This window comes from Hyperoodon ampullatus (genome assembly GCF_949752795.1).
Source record: "Hyperoodon ampullatus genome assembly, chromosome: 19".
NCBI lineage: Eukaryota > Metazoa > Chordata > Mammalia > Artiodactyla > Ziphiidae > Hyperoodon > Hyperoodon ampullatus.
In genome coordinates this window covers 19,254,384-19,268,489 of record NC_136932.1, presented here as the reverse complement: position 1 = coordinate 19,268,489, position 14,106 = coordinate 19,254,384, and the positions used below count along the sequence as shown (strand labels likewise).

At 49.7% G+C, this 14,106-nt stretch overlaps 3 protein-coding genes across 4 annotated transcripts in view; 2 read left to right on the top strand and 1 right to left on the bottom strand.

Annotated features, from left to right (window-relative positions):
• SLC16A5 (solute carrier family 16 member 5) overlaps positions 1 to 7,284 on the top strand; it is a gene marked incomplete at its 3' end in the record, with an annotated part of 14,309 nt that extends 7,025 nt beyond the window's left edge. Inside the window, exon 4 of the mRNA XM_079725515.1 lies at positions 7,274 to 7,284. Coding sequence (XP_079581641.1) covers positions 7,274 to 7,284 — 11 coding nt within the window. The remainder of the gene's footprint in view (positions 1 to 7,273) is intronic.
• A 652-nt stretch (positions 7,285 to 7,936) lies between these two features.
• On the top strand, positions 7,937 to 8,543 carry ARMC7 (armadillo repeat containing 7; the record flags this gene model as incomplete). Its single annotated transcript, XM_079725746.1, has 1 exon — positions 7,937 to 8,543. Exon 1 carries the CDS (start codon positions 8,130 to 8,132, stop codon positions 8,541 to 8,543), a length of 414 nt encoding a protein of 137 aa, XP_079581872.1. The 5' UTR covers positions 7,937 to 8,129.
• Positions 8,544 to 10,281: 1,738 nt separating this feature from the next.
• On the bottom strand, positions 10,282 to 11,923 carry NT5C (5', 3'-nucleotidase, cytosolic). Of its 2 annotated transcripts, none has more exons than XM_079725632.1 (5): positions 11,703 to 11,923; positions 11,252 to 11,352; positions 11,105 to 11,165; positions 10,782 to 10,896; positions 10,282 to 10,706 (listed from the first exon to the last, which is right to left on the bottom strand). In XM_079725632.1, the coding sequence occupies exons 1-5, from the start codon at positions 11,898 to 11,900 to the stop codon at positions 10,450 to 10,452; spliced, it is 732 nt and encodes a 243-aa protein (XP_079581758.1). In that variant the 5' UTR covers positions 11,901 to 11,923; the 3' UTR covers positions 10,282 to 10,449. The 2 variants fall into 2 exon arrangements, with proteins under 2 accessions (XP_079581758.1, XP_079581757.1); XM_079725631.1 differs by having other exon boundaries at positions 10,282 to 10,663.
• Between the last annotated feature and the right edge of the window lie 2,183 nt (positions 11,924 to 14,106).

Below are 14,106 nucleotides of genomic sequence, written 5' to 3'. Positions count from 1 at the left end.
CGGCTCGCCTGAATCAGGTTTGGAACTCCCAGGGCCCCCTCTGCCTGTCTAGCTTCCCTCCCGCGTAGAGGTGAGATCAAAAATGAGGGAATGGATTGAAGCCCCATTGGAGGGAAAAAAGTTGAGTGCCCTTTTAAAACATCTTTGACTTAATGTTTTACCATCGGACTTCCCTGGCGGTCCAGTGGTTAAGACTCCGTGCTTCCACTGCAGGGGGCACGGGTTCAATCCCTGGTTGGAGAACTAAGATCCCACATGCCTTGGGGCACAGCCAAAAAAAAGTTTTACCATCAAGAGAAGTAGCGGTGACTTGGAATGGCTTGTGACTCCTGTAGTTGTTATGGTCTAAGACCTACTGAATTATTCACTGGACAGATATTTATTGGGCGTATATTGTGCGAGCAAGGTATTGTTCTAGATGTTGGAGAGATGGTGAACAAGTTGGGAAAAGGGTCTTTGCCCTCAAGGAATTTACATTCTAGTAGGTGAGACAGATGGTTGACAAACAAGAAAGCTGAGGCTCTGGGGCTTCCCTGGTGGCGCAGTGGTTGAGAGTCCGCCTGCCGATGCAGGGGAAACGGGTTCGTGCCCCGGTCTGGGAAGATCCCACATGTCGCAGAGCGGCTGGGCCCGTGAGCCATGGCCGCTGGGCCTGCGCGTCCGGAGCCTGTGCTCCGCAACGGGAGAGGCTGCAACAGTGAGAGGCCCGCGTACCGCAAAAAAAAAAAAAAAAGGAAAGTCCCAGTGGTGCTTAGAAGCCTATTTTGTTACTCTTGCTGTTTTCTGTTCATGTCTGTGGTGCTAAATGGGAAACACTGGCAGTGCTTATTCTGTGCTGGGCTTTGTAGCTTTGAATCTTTTGTCTCTGGTGGCAGGTCTGAGATGGTGATCTCCATGAGATCAGAGTCCCTTGCTTATCTTTGTTATGTCTTGAATGCTCAGGCCTTTTGGCCTGGGACGAGGATGGGGCCGGGGAATGTGCGCAGAGTCCTGGCCATGACTTCGTGCTGCAGCCCTGAGTGCGTTTGGTTCTGGAATAACTGCTGGGTTAGATTGCCCATGGCCATGGTTTGGCCGAACTAAAACCAATGTTGGTTTGTTGCCAAGGAATATAGGGAGTTTGGTAAGACTGGGGCTTTGGGGTCAGGCAGGCCTGGGTTCAAGTCCTCACTCCCCGACTTAACTCTGGGCATGTGATTTCCCTTCTCCCATCATCGGTCAGGTGGGGGAGGATCAGTACCTGCCTCACAGAGTTGTTGAGAGAATTAAATGAGATAAAGTGCTTGCAGCTGCAAGGTCCCCTAGGTATCCAGACCCCTTTGAGGATAAACAGTTCCCGAGTCTCCCAGAGAGGTGAGGTAGGATGGGATAGTGTCTTATCACCCATCTGTTCCAGGGATTCGGTCCTTCTGGAAAAACATCATTGAATGATAGGAAAAGGTATGAAAGTTGATCTTTAGCCTCACAGTGGGTGCCCGGGCAGTAGTAGGAGGAAGTACCACAGGGAGACAGGCACTGGTCAAGCCAGAGACACCCTCATTTGGGATGGGGGATAGGAAGTGGGTGAATTATCAGGAACCAGATAAAAAGCCAGGATCTCAGTAAATACTTGAATGAGTGAGAGAATTCAGAGCTCATGCCCCAAATAAAAACTCTGGCAGGCTTTGGTATTAATTTAGGAGTGTTGGACTGAAGCACCATTGGTTGATTCTCTGGTGTCTTATATGCTGTGTGTGCACACCTGCACCATTCTGGATGGTGTATGGAGATGTAAAGGAACCAGGAGATAATTCTGTGCTTCCATGAAAACTGGCTGAATCCTAGTATGTCACGGAATACTCGGCAGTTTTGTTACTACAACAGAATGCAAGTAGGTGGCCTCCCGCGATTCAGGTTAAATCGCTTTCCTCTGTTCTATTTCCTGCAATACCTGTAGCTGCCACCAGATGGTGGTGGTGTACTGAAAAAGGCTGGTAGATGAATCCTGAGCCGCCTCTCTTTGGAAAATAGGATTTAGTAAAATTGAAGATAGGCATGCCGCGTGACCCAGCAGTTACAATCATAGGGTTAGGTACATGCACGTCCAGACACATGCAAAAATGTCACCAGCAGTATTGTCTGTAACAGTCCTAAACTGGAAACAGTCAACAGTGGGAATGAATTATCAATATTGTGGATATTCATACTGCTTAGCAAGGTAAATGAACAATCTACAGCTCCTTGCAATTATCTTAAAAACATAACGTTAAGCAAATGATGCTAGACACATAATAATATGTACAGTGTGATTCCATTTCTATGAAGTCCAAAAAGAGGCAGAACTGAATTATAGTATTTAGGGGTGTGTGTGTAGTAAAAATTTTTTTATTAAAAATTTAAAAGGTCCTGCTTATTAATTTAAAATTATTTTATTGCATTGCTTACAAGTCAGGAAGAGGTTCACCTCTGAGAAGGGGAGAGAGCTGAAACAGGAAAGAACGTGCAGAGGCTTCTGGACTGATGACAGTGTTTCAGTCTTTGACCTCAGTGCTGGTTACGTGGGCACTTGCTTTCTCATTGTTAAACCCTACCTGTATGTGCCAGCCCTTTCTCTGTGTGTGGGTTGAAGATATGCCCTGTGCCAGCCTCCGAGGCTATAAACAAGTGCATACTTGGTTCATATCTACTGTGTGCCAGGGAGGGGTCTTACATTATTTAATTCTCTCTTCCCGTTTTACTGATAAAGAAACCTAGGCTTAGAGAGATGGAGTTGCTTGCTCTGGCCACCCGAGTCCCCTGGGGCATTCCTGGGATTCTAGCTAGATCTGCCCACCACAGAGCCCTCGCTCCATCCTCCGTACTCTCGGGTTCCCCTGTACCTCCTTCTCTCACTGATCATTTAGTGTCCTGGGGTCACACATCTTTCTGCTTAAAAAGAAATTCCTCAGCCATCCACTTGTTACAGGAAAGAGGTGAATTCAAGGTCCTCACCCCACTGCTCCCTTCCACACCAGCTGGGAAGGCTGGCTCCAGGCCCCTCCGCCCTCCCTCCCCGACTGGCAGAGACCAATCCCCCTTCCTCTCAGTTCTAGGCACAAGCAGGGCGTGCGTGTGTGTTTTATTAATTTATGTGACTACATAATTGACACACATGGTACAGAATTCAAAAGGGTAGGTAATAAACAGTAACTCGGTCTGTAGCCTTTTCTGGAGGCAACCACTGTTACTAGTTTCTTGTGTATCCTCCCAGAGATATTTTAGGGGTTGATAAACAAATACTTATATATTTGTTTGTATACTATGTATACCTTTTTGCGTATCCTACACATGTTGTAATATACTGTATCTATATTCTGTCTTTTTTTTTTTTTTTTAACTTAGCACCATGTCTTGGCAAACCTGCAGTATCAGCCCATAAAGAGCTGCCTGATTCTTTGTAAATGCTGCATGATGTCCACTGCATGAAGGGACTAACATTTAGCCGGCCCCTGAGGATGGCCATTTGGGTTGTTTCCATTTTGCTCTCATGAGCAGTGTGACAGTGGGTACCCTTATTTGTATGTCATTTCTTACTTGTGGGAGTGTACCTGTAGGATAAAATTTTAGAACTGAAATATAGGTCAGAAGTGTGAAAAGACATGATTTTTAAAAATTTAATTTGGTTTTTTTAACTTATACAAAACATATCTGTTTAAGTCAAAACTGTATTACCAGTATGGTCTCACTACCATTCCTATCCCTTCCACCCTGTTCCCCCCTCATATGGAACCAGCAAATGTGAGCATATACATATATGTATATTTGTCTCCTACCTTCTTACATATAATAGTAGCTTTCTCTATATGCTGTTCTGTCCCTTGAATGTCTGTCCTGAAATTTCAGAGAAAACCATCTTCAAGATACTGAAGTAAAACCCAAGAACAAATAGCCCCCAGTGAAGATTTTGACCTGGGATTGACCACGGCCAGCCCAGTACCCTGGGGCGGGCGGGTCCTCGGGCGGATCCTCAGATGTAACGGTCTTGAGCCACTGTCTCCAAGGACTTGCCCAGCCCTCTCAGGCACCAGGTGCTGGCTAAGCACTTGTCAGCATGACCTCATTTAATCCCCAGGACAATACTTAGACCCTCCTGTCCCTTCCAGCACCAATGCCCTACTTGCTCTGTGACCTGAGATCCCCTACCTGCCCTCTCTGACCCGCCAGCTTTCTCATCCCAGACTGCACTAGGGTTTTCTCTTTTGTCTCTCCCGAGGGTTTCTGTGGCTCCCCACACCTAGAAGGGCCCTGTCGTTGCCTCTTGTACTCTTTCTCTTTATCTTGCCAGGCTTGTCCAAAATATGTTCATCCGCCAGTCAGAACTTGTTCTCCTTTTTGTCTGGTAACCAGTTTTTAAATTGCAGCAGGATCAGCATACAGTGAAATGCACATAGCTTAAGTGTCAGTCTGATGAATTTTTAAATTCATTAAGGTATATGTACATCAATATAACTAGCACTTAAATCAAGATACAGAATGTTTTCATCTCCCCAAAAAGGTCCCTCGTACCTTCGGCCAGTTAGTGTCTTCCACCTTGAGGTAACCATTATTCTAACCTCTATCCCCATGGATCAGTTTTGCCTGTTCTTGACCTTCATGTAAAAGGAATCATACAGGATATAGTATCTGGTTTCTTTCACTCAGCATAATGTTTCTGAGATTCATCCAAATTGTTACAGTATCATTAGTTCATGTCTTTATATGAATAGGCCGCAGTTTGTTCATCCATTCACCCGCTGATGGAGATTTGAGCTGTTTCTAGTTTGGAACCTTTATGAATAAAGCTGTTGTGATAATTTTTGTACAAGTTTTCTTGTATACATAGGTACTCATTTCTCTCAGGTATTCCTTGTATACATATGTGCTCATTTTTCTCAGATAGATTTGGGTAGGAGTGGAATTGCTGAGTCGTAGGGTACATGTATGTTTAACTGTGTTAGAAGCTGCCAAATAGCTTTCCACCGTAATCACGATGTTACACTCCTCACCACCAGCATATGAGAGTTCCAGTGGCACTCCCTCCCCACCAACACTTAGGATCATCAGTCTTTTTTTGTTTTAGCCATTATGATAGGTATGTAGTGGCCTCTTATTGTGGTTTTAATTTTCATTTCTCTGATAAGGAATGTTGAGCACATTTTCATATATTGACCCTTTTGTGCAGAGTTTATCGAAGTCTTTTGCTCATTTTTTAAATTGTGTTGTTCATCTTTTACTGATATGTAGGAATTCTTTATATATTCTGGATATGAGTCCTCTGTCAGAATCTATGAATATTTTCTTCTTTTGCTTTTTTACTTTTTCTTTTTTTCTACTTTGGTATGAAGAAAAGAAGTGAAGGTGGTGAGGGGAGGGCCTCTTGGGGAGAGGGACTGGTTAGGGTGGTCATGGAAGGCTCTTAGAAGAGGTGGCATCATTTATTGATTGATTGATTGATTGCTGCATTGGGTCTTCGTTGCTGCGCGTGGGCTTTCTCTAGTTGTGGTGAGCGGGGACTACTCTTCGTTGCAGCGCGCGGACTTCTCATTGCAGTGGCTTCTCTTGTTGCAGAGCACGGCCTCTAGGCACGCGGCTTCAGTAGTTGTGGCACGCAGGCTCAGTAGTTGTGCCACAGCATTTCTACTTGTCCCTGCTCCTGGCTGAGCCTGGCATCTGCCCATGGTAGGATTAGTTGTCCTTGTGGTTTCTGAAGGGACACCCTTTCCCATGGGAGTAGCAAAGGGCTCCCCATCTTCTGGGACTTTGGTCAAGTTACTCAACAGCCTCAGCTTCTTTCCCTTAAATGGGGGTGGTGATAACTCTTCGTGGGGTTCAGTCATGTTCCCAGCATGTGTCCAGCGAGAATCCTCAGTTGCAGGCTCCAGAAATACAGAGGTAAATCACTACCCTGTGGTGCCCAGTGATGGGGGGACAGCAAGTAAAGAAGGTAATCAGCAGGATGACCCCAGGTTGTGCTAAGGGCTCCACTGGAGTGAATGGGTGCTGAGGTAGACACTGGGAGGGACCTCTCCATCGGTGCCTGGAGTCTGCCTCCTGCTGCCCATCTTCCTCGGTTCAGGAGCACCACTCAGCCTCTTCCGTCCCTCAGAACTGCAGATGTCCAAGGTGCGCAGGGTCCCAGGGAGCCATTCCATCCAGCCTCCTGACCCTCTGCAGTGCAACCCTTTTCCCCTGCTCACTGCTTTAAAATCCTTCCAGCAAATATTTGCGGAGCGCCCCCTGTGGCAGAAACCCAGGAAGTCTTGGGAATAAGACAGCCTAAGTCTTTTTTTTCTTTTTTAAAAATAATTAATTAATTAATTTGGCTGCGGCGGGTCTTAGTTGCGGCACGGGGGCTCTTCGTTTTTGCGTGCGGGATCTTTAGTTACGGTGTGCGGGCTCTTAGTTGCAGCATGTGGGATCTAGTTCCCTGACCAGGCATCAAACCCAGGCCCCCTGCATTGGGAACGTGGAGTCTTAACCACTGGACCACCAGGGAAATCCCAAGACAGCCTAGGTCTTGACCGCATGGCACAGTACCTTCTAGTGGGGCTCAGCGGTCAGTGAGCAAGAAAATTCCACGAAGATTTCTCAAAGTTCTAAGCATATGAAGAAAATGAGACAGGGTGATGAGGGAAGTGCCTGGATGTGGCAGGGAGTGGCTAATGGGGTACTCCAGGGAAACCACACTGGCCAGGGAGCAGTGATGTGCTGGTTACTAGCAAGAGGGTGGCACCATGCAAGGATCCCAGAAGGGAGTTTGGATTTTATTCCAAATGCAGTGGGAAGTCCTTGGAGGCTGAATGGGTAAAATGTCTCCCTACCCAGGTACTGCTAGGGAAGGGGTGGCTCTACCTCCCTGGAGTTGGCGGAGATCCTTGCCAGGCCCGCCCCACTTCCCTGCACCTGTCCCCTCTTGCTGGGAAAGAGGTCCTAGTTGGGTTTTGCCGGTCGGTGGGGGCAGGTCCCCTCTTTGCTTGTTTCTAGAGGTGCCGGGGAAGTGGGTGGGCTGTAACTCACTCCTGATTGGACACTCAGGACTGGTCGGCCATGTTATGCAAATGAGCTAGAAGTTCGTTCTCTACTTGGAGTAGGAACCTAAGGGTGAGGGTGCCCTGATGGCAGGAAGCTCACTCAGGACCCACGAAAATCACCTTCCCACATCGAGTGCTTCAGGCCTGACGGGAGAGAATGAGGGGTCCGGGCATCTTACCTGAGCAGTGGTTCTTAGATCCAGGACCACGGGTCTCTCACTCTGTCCTTTTCTTTTGTCCCCCAGATTCCTACTAATAGTGATGAGGGAATGATGCTGAAATGCTTTAAACTCTCAATTATGCTGTTTCCATAAAGTGGGTGGACTGCACAGCTATTAAATGATGCCATGATTGTAGATTTATTGGCATGGAGAGATGTTCACAGGACATGGTTAAATGAAAACAGCTGGCTTACAGAATAAGAGTATCACATTGTTATTAAATATTTATATGTAGTCACATATTTAAAAATTGTGGGACGAAAAACATGTTAAATGGGTGGTAGGATTAAGATGGTTTATATTTTGACTTCTAATATTTTTGACAGCTTTATCGAGGTATAATTGACACATAAGTTTTACATACTTAAAGAGTATAACTTGATAAGTTTTGACATATGTATATACCTGTGAAACCATCACCTTACCTATATTTCTTTTTTTTTTTTTTACATCTTTATTGGAGTATAATTGCTTTACATTGGTGTGCTAGTTTCTGCTTTATAACAAAGTGAATCAGTTATACGTATACATATGTTCCCATATCTCTTCCCTCTTGCGTCTCCCTCCCTCCCACCCTCCCTATCCCACCCCTTACCTATATTTCTTAATTCTTCTAAAGTGATGATACACTGTGGGTTTTGTTTATGTTTTTTACTTAAAAAAAAAAAAAAAAAGGAAAGCCTATCAGTCATTGAGCTGGCTGAACCAAGAGGGAAAGGGATCAGTGCCCACTTCCAGAAGGCTGGGCAGCGGAGGTCAGGCAGGCCTTTCTGGAATCTTGAAAGGGAGGGCTGGAGATCAGAGTAGACTTCGGATCCCTTGTTCCTGGGCCACCTTCTCAGGCCTGGACCTTCCCTGGGACTCAGTGGGCAGAGGAAAGATGGAAGGAGGCCCAGGGCTAAGGCATCCAGACTCACCTTGCTCTTCCCCAGGAGGCCTCTGCAACCTGTGCTCAGACAGGGCCAACAAGGAGCACATCCTGCAGACTGGGGGCGTCCCACTCATCATCAACTGCCTGTCCAGTCCCAACGAGGAGACCGTGCTGTCCGCCGTCACCACGATCATGTACCTGAGCTCGCCGGGCTCCAGCTCCCACCCTGAGCTGACTGCCATGCCCGTGATCCAGTGCATGCTGCGCTTCTCCCTCTCAGCCAACGCGAGGCTCCGGAACCTGGCCCAGATCTTCCTGGAAGACTTCTGTTCCCCCAGCCAGGTGGCCGAAGCCCGCAGCTGGCGGGCTCACTCTGCTCTGGGGATCCCACTGCCAAGGACTGAGGCCCCGCAGCAGCCCTGATCCAAGGAGCCCTCAGGCCGCGGCACTGGCACTGCCAGAGACAAGACCAAAATCCCGGTGGGGACTCAGGAAGTGGGAGCAGCGAAGCTCCCACTGTGCACATTCTCCCCAAATGGTGCTTTGTCAGCCACTTTAAAGGCGAGTTTTCTGTGTGACAGATGTTTACACTGTGATGAAAGGCACCAGGAGATGAGTGAGGAAGCCAGACTTTGAGACACGTGGAGAAGGAAATCGAAGGGTGCCGTTTTGACACGCTGCCACTCTCAACCAGCTAGAGGCGAAGGTCTTGCCTCCTGGCCTACCCCGCCACCAAGCTGTCACCCTCGTGTGAGAAGCAACAGGTCCCTAGACCCAGAGGCTCTACAGATGGTGTTTCTCCTGAGGAACAGCTGGGCCTGGGGCTTAGGAGAATTGCCTGAGCTTGAGGAAATAGGCATCATCCCTTAACAGAAGTGTCGGGAGTAATTCTGAGAAATAGAAATGAGAAGCCTTGTTGTTAAAAGTATTTCGGGGCCCTGGGAAGCTGGGGAAGTGTTGTGTCCACTGCTGTGGAGGCTGGGTACCTGTCCTGCAAGCTCTCCAGGCTGGGTGTTGGGCATGGTGGATGCTGGCCTGGAGAACTCTGTGGCCCAGGATTAACTGTTTATCCACACAGGCCTATCAGCCAGGCACCATGTTAGGGCTTCAAAGATGAAGACGTGGTCCCTGATCTTGAGTGTCGCAGCCCAGTGACTGTTAACATGGCCATCAGGCATTAAGACGGAGGCCATGAGGGTAATGACACATTAGAATACAGGCACAAACTCTTTGAGCTGTTGTCTTTTCCCTTCACCACCCCATGGTACCTGCCTGGAAGCCCTGGCCTGCCTTCTCTGCCATCAGGGTTAGTGAGGGGGGGCAGTCCCTGTCCCTGGAAATCTGTCTCAGGCTGGCTTCAGGGATACAAGAGAGGTGCTCAAGGGAGATGGGACCAGATACTGACAGCAAGAGAATGGCTCAGAGTCTAGTGTCAGCTGCTCAGCACAGGGGAAGGGGTGTGGGCCCCCTTGGAAAGGTGGGGTTCAGGAGCAGTGGAAGGTCCTGGCCTCCCTTAAGGATGACCTCTGTTTTTTTTCTTTTTTAAAATTTTATTTATTTTTGGCTGCGTTGGGTCTTTGTTGCTGCGCATGGGCTTTCTCTGGTTGCAGTGAGCGGGGGCTACTCTTCATTGGGGTGCACAGGCTTCTCATTGCAGTGGCTTCTCGTTGCAGAGCACAGGCTCTAGGGCGCGCAGGCTTCAGTAGTTGTGGCATGTGGGCTCAGTAGTTGTGGCTTGCGGGCTCAGTAGTTGTGGCTCGCGGGCTCTAGAGCACAGGCTCAGTAGTTGTGGTGTGTGAGCTCAGTAGTTGTGGCTCGCGGGCTCTAGAGCACAGGCTCAGTAGTTGTGGCGCAGTTGCTCCGTGGCATGTGGGATCTTCCCGGACCAGGGATCGAACCCGTGTCCCCTGCACTGGCAGGCAGATTCTTAACCACTGTGCCACCAGGGAAGCCCAAGGATGACCTCTTACATGGCCAAGGAAAGGCAGATTCGAGAGGAATGGTTTCCAGGTGGATGTAGAGGTGGGCAGACCATGGAACTAATGGACTAAGGAGACGAGAGGGAGGGAGGCGAAGGCCTCCTCGTTGGCCCCTGTCCCAGCTGCCCCTGTGGGGCTCCTGTCCCTTCGCTTCCCCCAAATAAAAGGCCTTAAGAGAGCAGTGAGCCAAAGTGTTTTATTAAAAACGTTCCTGATTTTCCCACCATGTTTCCAGGCCAGCTCTGCCAGGAGGGTTCAGGTGGCTGGCACAGTGCTGAGGGGTCATTGCCATGATGCTGCCCTGTCGCTCAGTTCTGCCCGGGTTCCCTGCTGGTCTGCCTTCCCTTCCTTCAGCTACTGTCCACGGCCATGGCCCCTCGCCTTATTGCTGGGGCAGCCCCAGGCCGGTTCGGTCCCGCTGCAGGGCTCCCCGCTTGCTGTCTATAATCTCCTTCCAGTTGTCCCTCCAGGAGAGCAGCCGTCTCCGTGGGGGGGGCAGGGTCAGGTGCTGGTTGTGGCAGCAGGTGAACAAGATGTGCTCCCAGCTTGGGGTCTCCTCTTGGCCTGGGACAGGACACGGGAGGAAGGCAGGGAATCACTCTGTAATCTGGTTATGTTTACTCCCTCTCCCTAATCCCAGCAGGCTAGATGCCTGGAGGTTGCTAGGGAAAAGGGCTCCCACCTTGAATGGTGTCCTTGTCATCAATGAGCAGGTCCCCGAAGACCACCGTCTTGTCCCTCGTCAAGATAATGCGCTCCACAAACTGGGGCCCCAGGTGCTTCTCCACCCAGCGGTACTGTGAGGTGGGCATAGGTGGGTCAGTAGGGCCTGATGGGCCCTTGAATTCAGGGCCAGTGAGGGAGGGTCTACAGCAGCTCATGAGAGATATGGCTCCCCTCTACCCCCCCCCACCACCGCCCGACTGTCTCTGTTTCTGCCACTTTCGTTAAAAGATCAGGACTTAGGAGCCTAAGTCTGCGGGTGAAGTGCTGGGGCAGCCGCACCTTCTCAGGCACACAGTGGTCATACTTCTTCAGAGGGCTGGTGCAGATGAAGACCTCGGTGCTGCAGGGAGGCGCGGCGGGGGGGCGGTTAGACAGGGTGGTGCCAGCCCCTGCTCCTCACCCCCCTCCCTCCCCGCCCTTCCTCACTCCTGCATGTCATTCATCTCCCGCATTGCTTCCAAGGCTCCAGGGATGGGCTCCAAGTCTAGGAAAAAGCCTGGGGCTTCATACACACTGGCCACTTTGTCCTGAAAGATACAGTGTTCCTGTCCTGGCTCTGATCCCAGCAGACCTCTCCAGCCCCAGCGAGGACTCTCAAAGTGAAGTTCCTGGGGGACTTCGGTCCCCAAATCAGAGTCTCAGGTAGAGGACTTTGTTCAGGGGTAAGTACTCCCCCAGGCTGTCTAGTCCCGAGGTGAACTGTGGATTCTGAAGTGAGAGCTTTGTTAATTTTAAACAGGAAGGTGTCACTGGACATGGAGCAGAGACAGTCCTGACCCAAGGGGAGATCTCCCCGCTCCCAGGTGTCCTGTGGGGTCGGGGCTCCCCGCTCCAGGGCGGCCCCGCACCGCCCCCCGCCCCAACACACACTCCCTACCGCCAGGTCCGGGCGCAGGGCTCGGTACTGCTCGCAGGCGAGGAAGCCGCGGCGCTCCTGCAGCGGCACGTGCGGCTCCCCGGGGAAGCTTCGGCGGAAGCCCCGCAGGAGGCCGGCCTCGAAATCGGCCAGAACGCCGTCCATGTCCACCAGCACCCGCACTGGCCGCCCGCGCCGCGCAGCCATCCGCATCGCCATCGCTGCGAGGCAGGGGGCCCGGCGGCGAAAACGTGGCCCCGGGAGACGTCGCGCGGAGCTGGGCGAGGGGACTGCAGCTTCCGGAGCCGTGGGGTGGGCGGGCCCGACCGCGGCTGATTTGCATGGGCGCCGGGGTGCCCCGCCCCGCGGAACTGCGAGGCCTTCCCCCGTTTCGGGGGGGCCGGCGTGGCGATGGCTTGGGCTGCTTTTCTGGTCCGAGGAGGCACCTACGTGCCCATCAGCAGCCTTCCACGCTGTAGCAGACGTCCTCGCTCACCCCGAATGTTACTCGGGGCAGAACTTCCAGGGGCCCGACAGGAGGGACTATCCTAAATGCTGGGAAGCGTCGTCTAACAAGGAGTCAAGCCTCCTTAAACCTGAGACTCCATACCTGCTCACCCTGCTGTGGGGACCCGGAGCAGCGCTTCCGCCCCGTCAAGGCAGCACCAACCCAAGACCCGAATCACGGGGACTCCCAGGAACCGTCTGAAGTGAATGAATCTGCTGAAGACAACTGGTTCTTGTGAGCAGAGCTCCTCAAAGACGAATTCATAAACCAGAGTTGGCTTGAAACATGGGAGCATCTGCTTTAAACATCCAGTTCCACCTGGAAGAGGCGATTTTTCCACCAGGCTCAGGTAATCGGGGCTATCCTTTTTGTGGAACTGACAAGTCTCTACAATCGGCAGTTCCATCCTCCTCTAGAAAATGCTTAGCATTGCTAAGTTTTGTTGACTCTCCTCTTTGTAGATTTCATGCAATTTCCTGACTACATGTAAATATATTTACCTACCAACTAGATTCAGATTTGAGTGACCCATCTTCCTGTAGCTCCCCACCTCAGCACCCCAATACGTCTAAACCCAATGGAACCAGAAGCATTAGGAAGGGGAGCCTGGCGATCTAATTTTAAAATACTAAAGAGGTAGAACGGACATCAGCAATAAACACCAAGCCACTTAAGACACATAACTGTGTAAAAAGTCCACACTGTCAACAAAATGCTGATTCTTCTGCCATCATCATCATTTTAAGATCATTCAACTTCATCTTCTAAACCCTAAGCTTTCTAAGTGGAAAATTCAACACTCTTAGCAAACATGTTTACATAGAATTTTCTAAAATCTGTAATAGTACCAAAATGACTGGCAGAACACCTTTAGGCTAGGCACTTACCTTCACAGAATAAACAACTAAAGCCAAGTTACAAGTTGTGACACAAATCAGGGACCTCTCTTGCCCAGGAGCTCCACCATTACTGAGAGAGAAGGGTGCAGGTTCCCTATCTCTGGTCATGACAAACCGTAACTCAGGTGATTGGTAGGGCTAACCTAACCTGTTCTGGTGAACCTGGAAAGACTGCGTAGTACAGCTGTCGATTCCCCATTTTGCAAATAATTTACACAGTAAGGGAGAAACACTTAACACCTCCACAACCTATGGTCACCCTTATTCTTCCCAAAGAGATGCCCAGTAAGTCAGAATAGCTGGTGGGTTACACACTAGGTTTGAGTCATTTCAGTCATGGGAAGGTTTTTAGAGGTGACCTCATTCAAAAGTCTTACTTTTAAGTCAGGAAACTGAGCTCCCAAATGACAAGCCCAAGGAACATAGCTGGTCGGTAGCACAGCTAGACCTAAAAAGCCGATTTACAGTGCCCAAGTTGGACATTTAATATAGCATGTTGATCTGGAACTTTCTGCCTAGAACCCAATGATCTTTCTCCCATCTTCTGTCTCCTGTATCACTTGAGAGGACTCAGATGACCCTGTCCCCTTCTATCTACGTGGACCCTTCCTTTCTTTGGAGCCTTCTTCTCTGACCACTCACCATTGAGAAGCACCCTACAGGCATGAGAGGACTTGAAATTTTGAATGTTATCACCCAGCACAGGAGGGTAGGTGGTAGAAGAGTGTAAAGTGTATTGGCTAATAGTTATTTTGGATACCAATTATCCATATTATTCCTGTATTTTATTACCAGATAGCCATTAATTTTCATTTTGGCATCTGAACTCATGCTCTCTGACTTTAAACCTGCTTTCTTTAGAGAGAGGCCCACTTCTCTCTGGGCCTTCGTTAGTGTGTTTTAACTTCAATGGCTCACCAAATCATTGGGCAACGAGGTTGATAGTAACAACTAAGCAGGTGGAACTCCTGAAACAATCTCAAAAAGATGACACAGGACACAGTGTTTCAAAATTTGT

Bases quoted from the DNA above. Each gene is read 5' to 3' on its own strand.
- NT5C (XM_079725632.1), bottom strand. From the start codon at position 11,900: ATGGCGATGCGGATGGCTGCGCGGCGCGGGCGGCCAGTGCGGGTGCTG. The intron at 11,353-11,702 runs GTAGGGAGTGTG...TGTATCTTTCAG, and splicing joins CCCTGCGCCCGGACCTGGCG to GACAAAGTGGCCAGTGTGTA. The intron at 10,707-10,781 runs GTGGGAGCCCTT...AAACATAACCAG, and splicing joins TGACAAGGACACCATTCAAG to ATTACAGAGTGATTCCCTGC.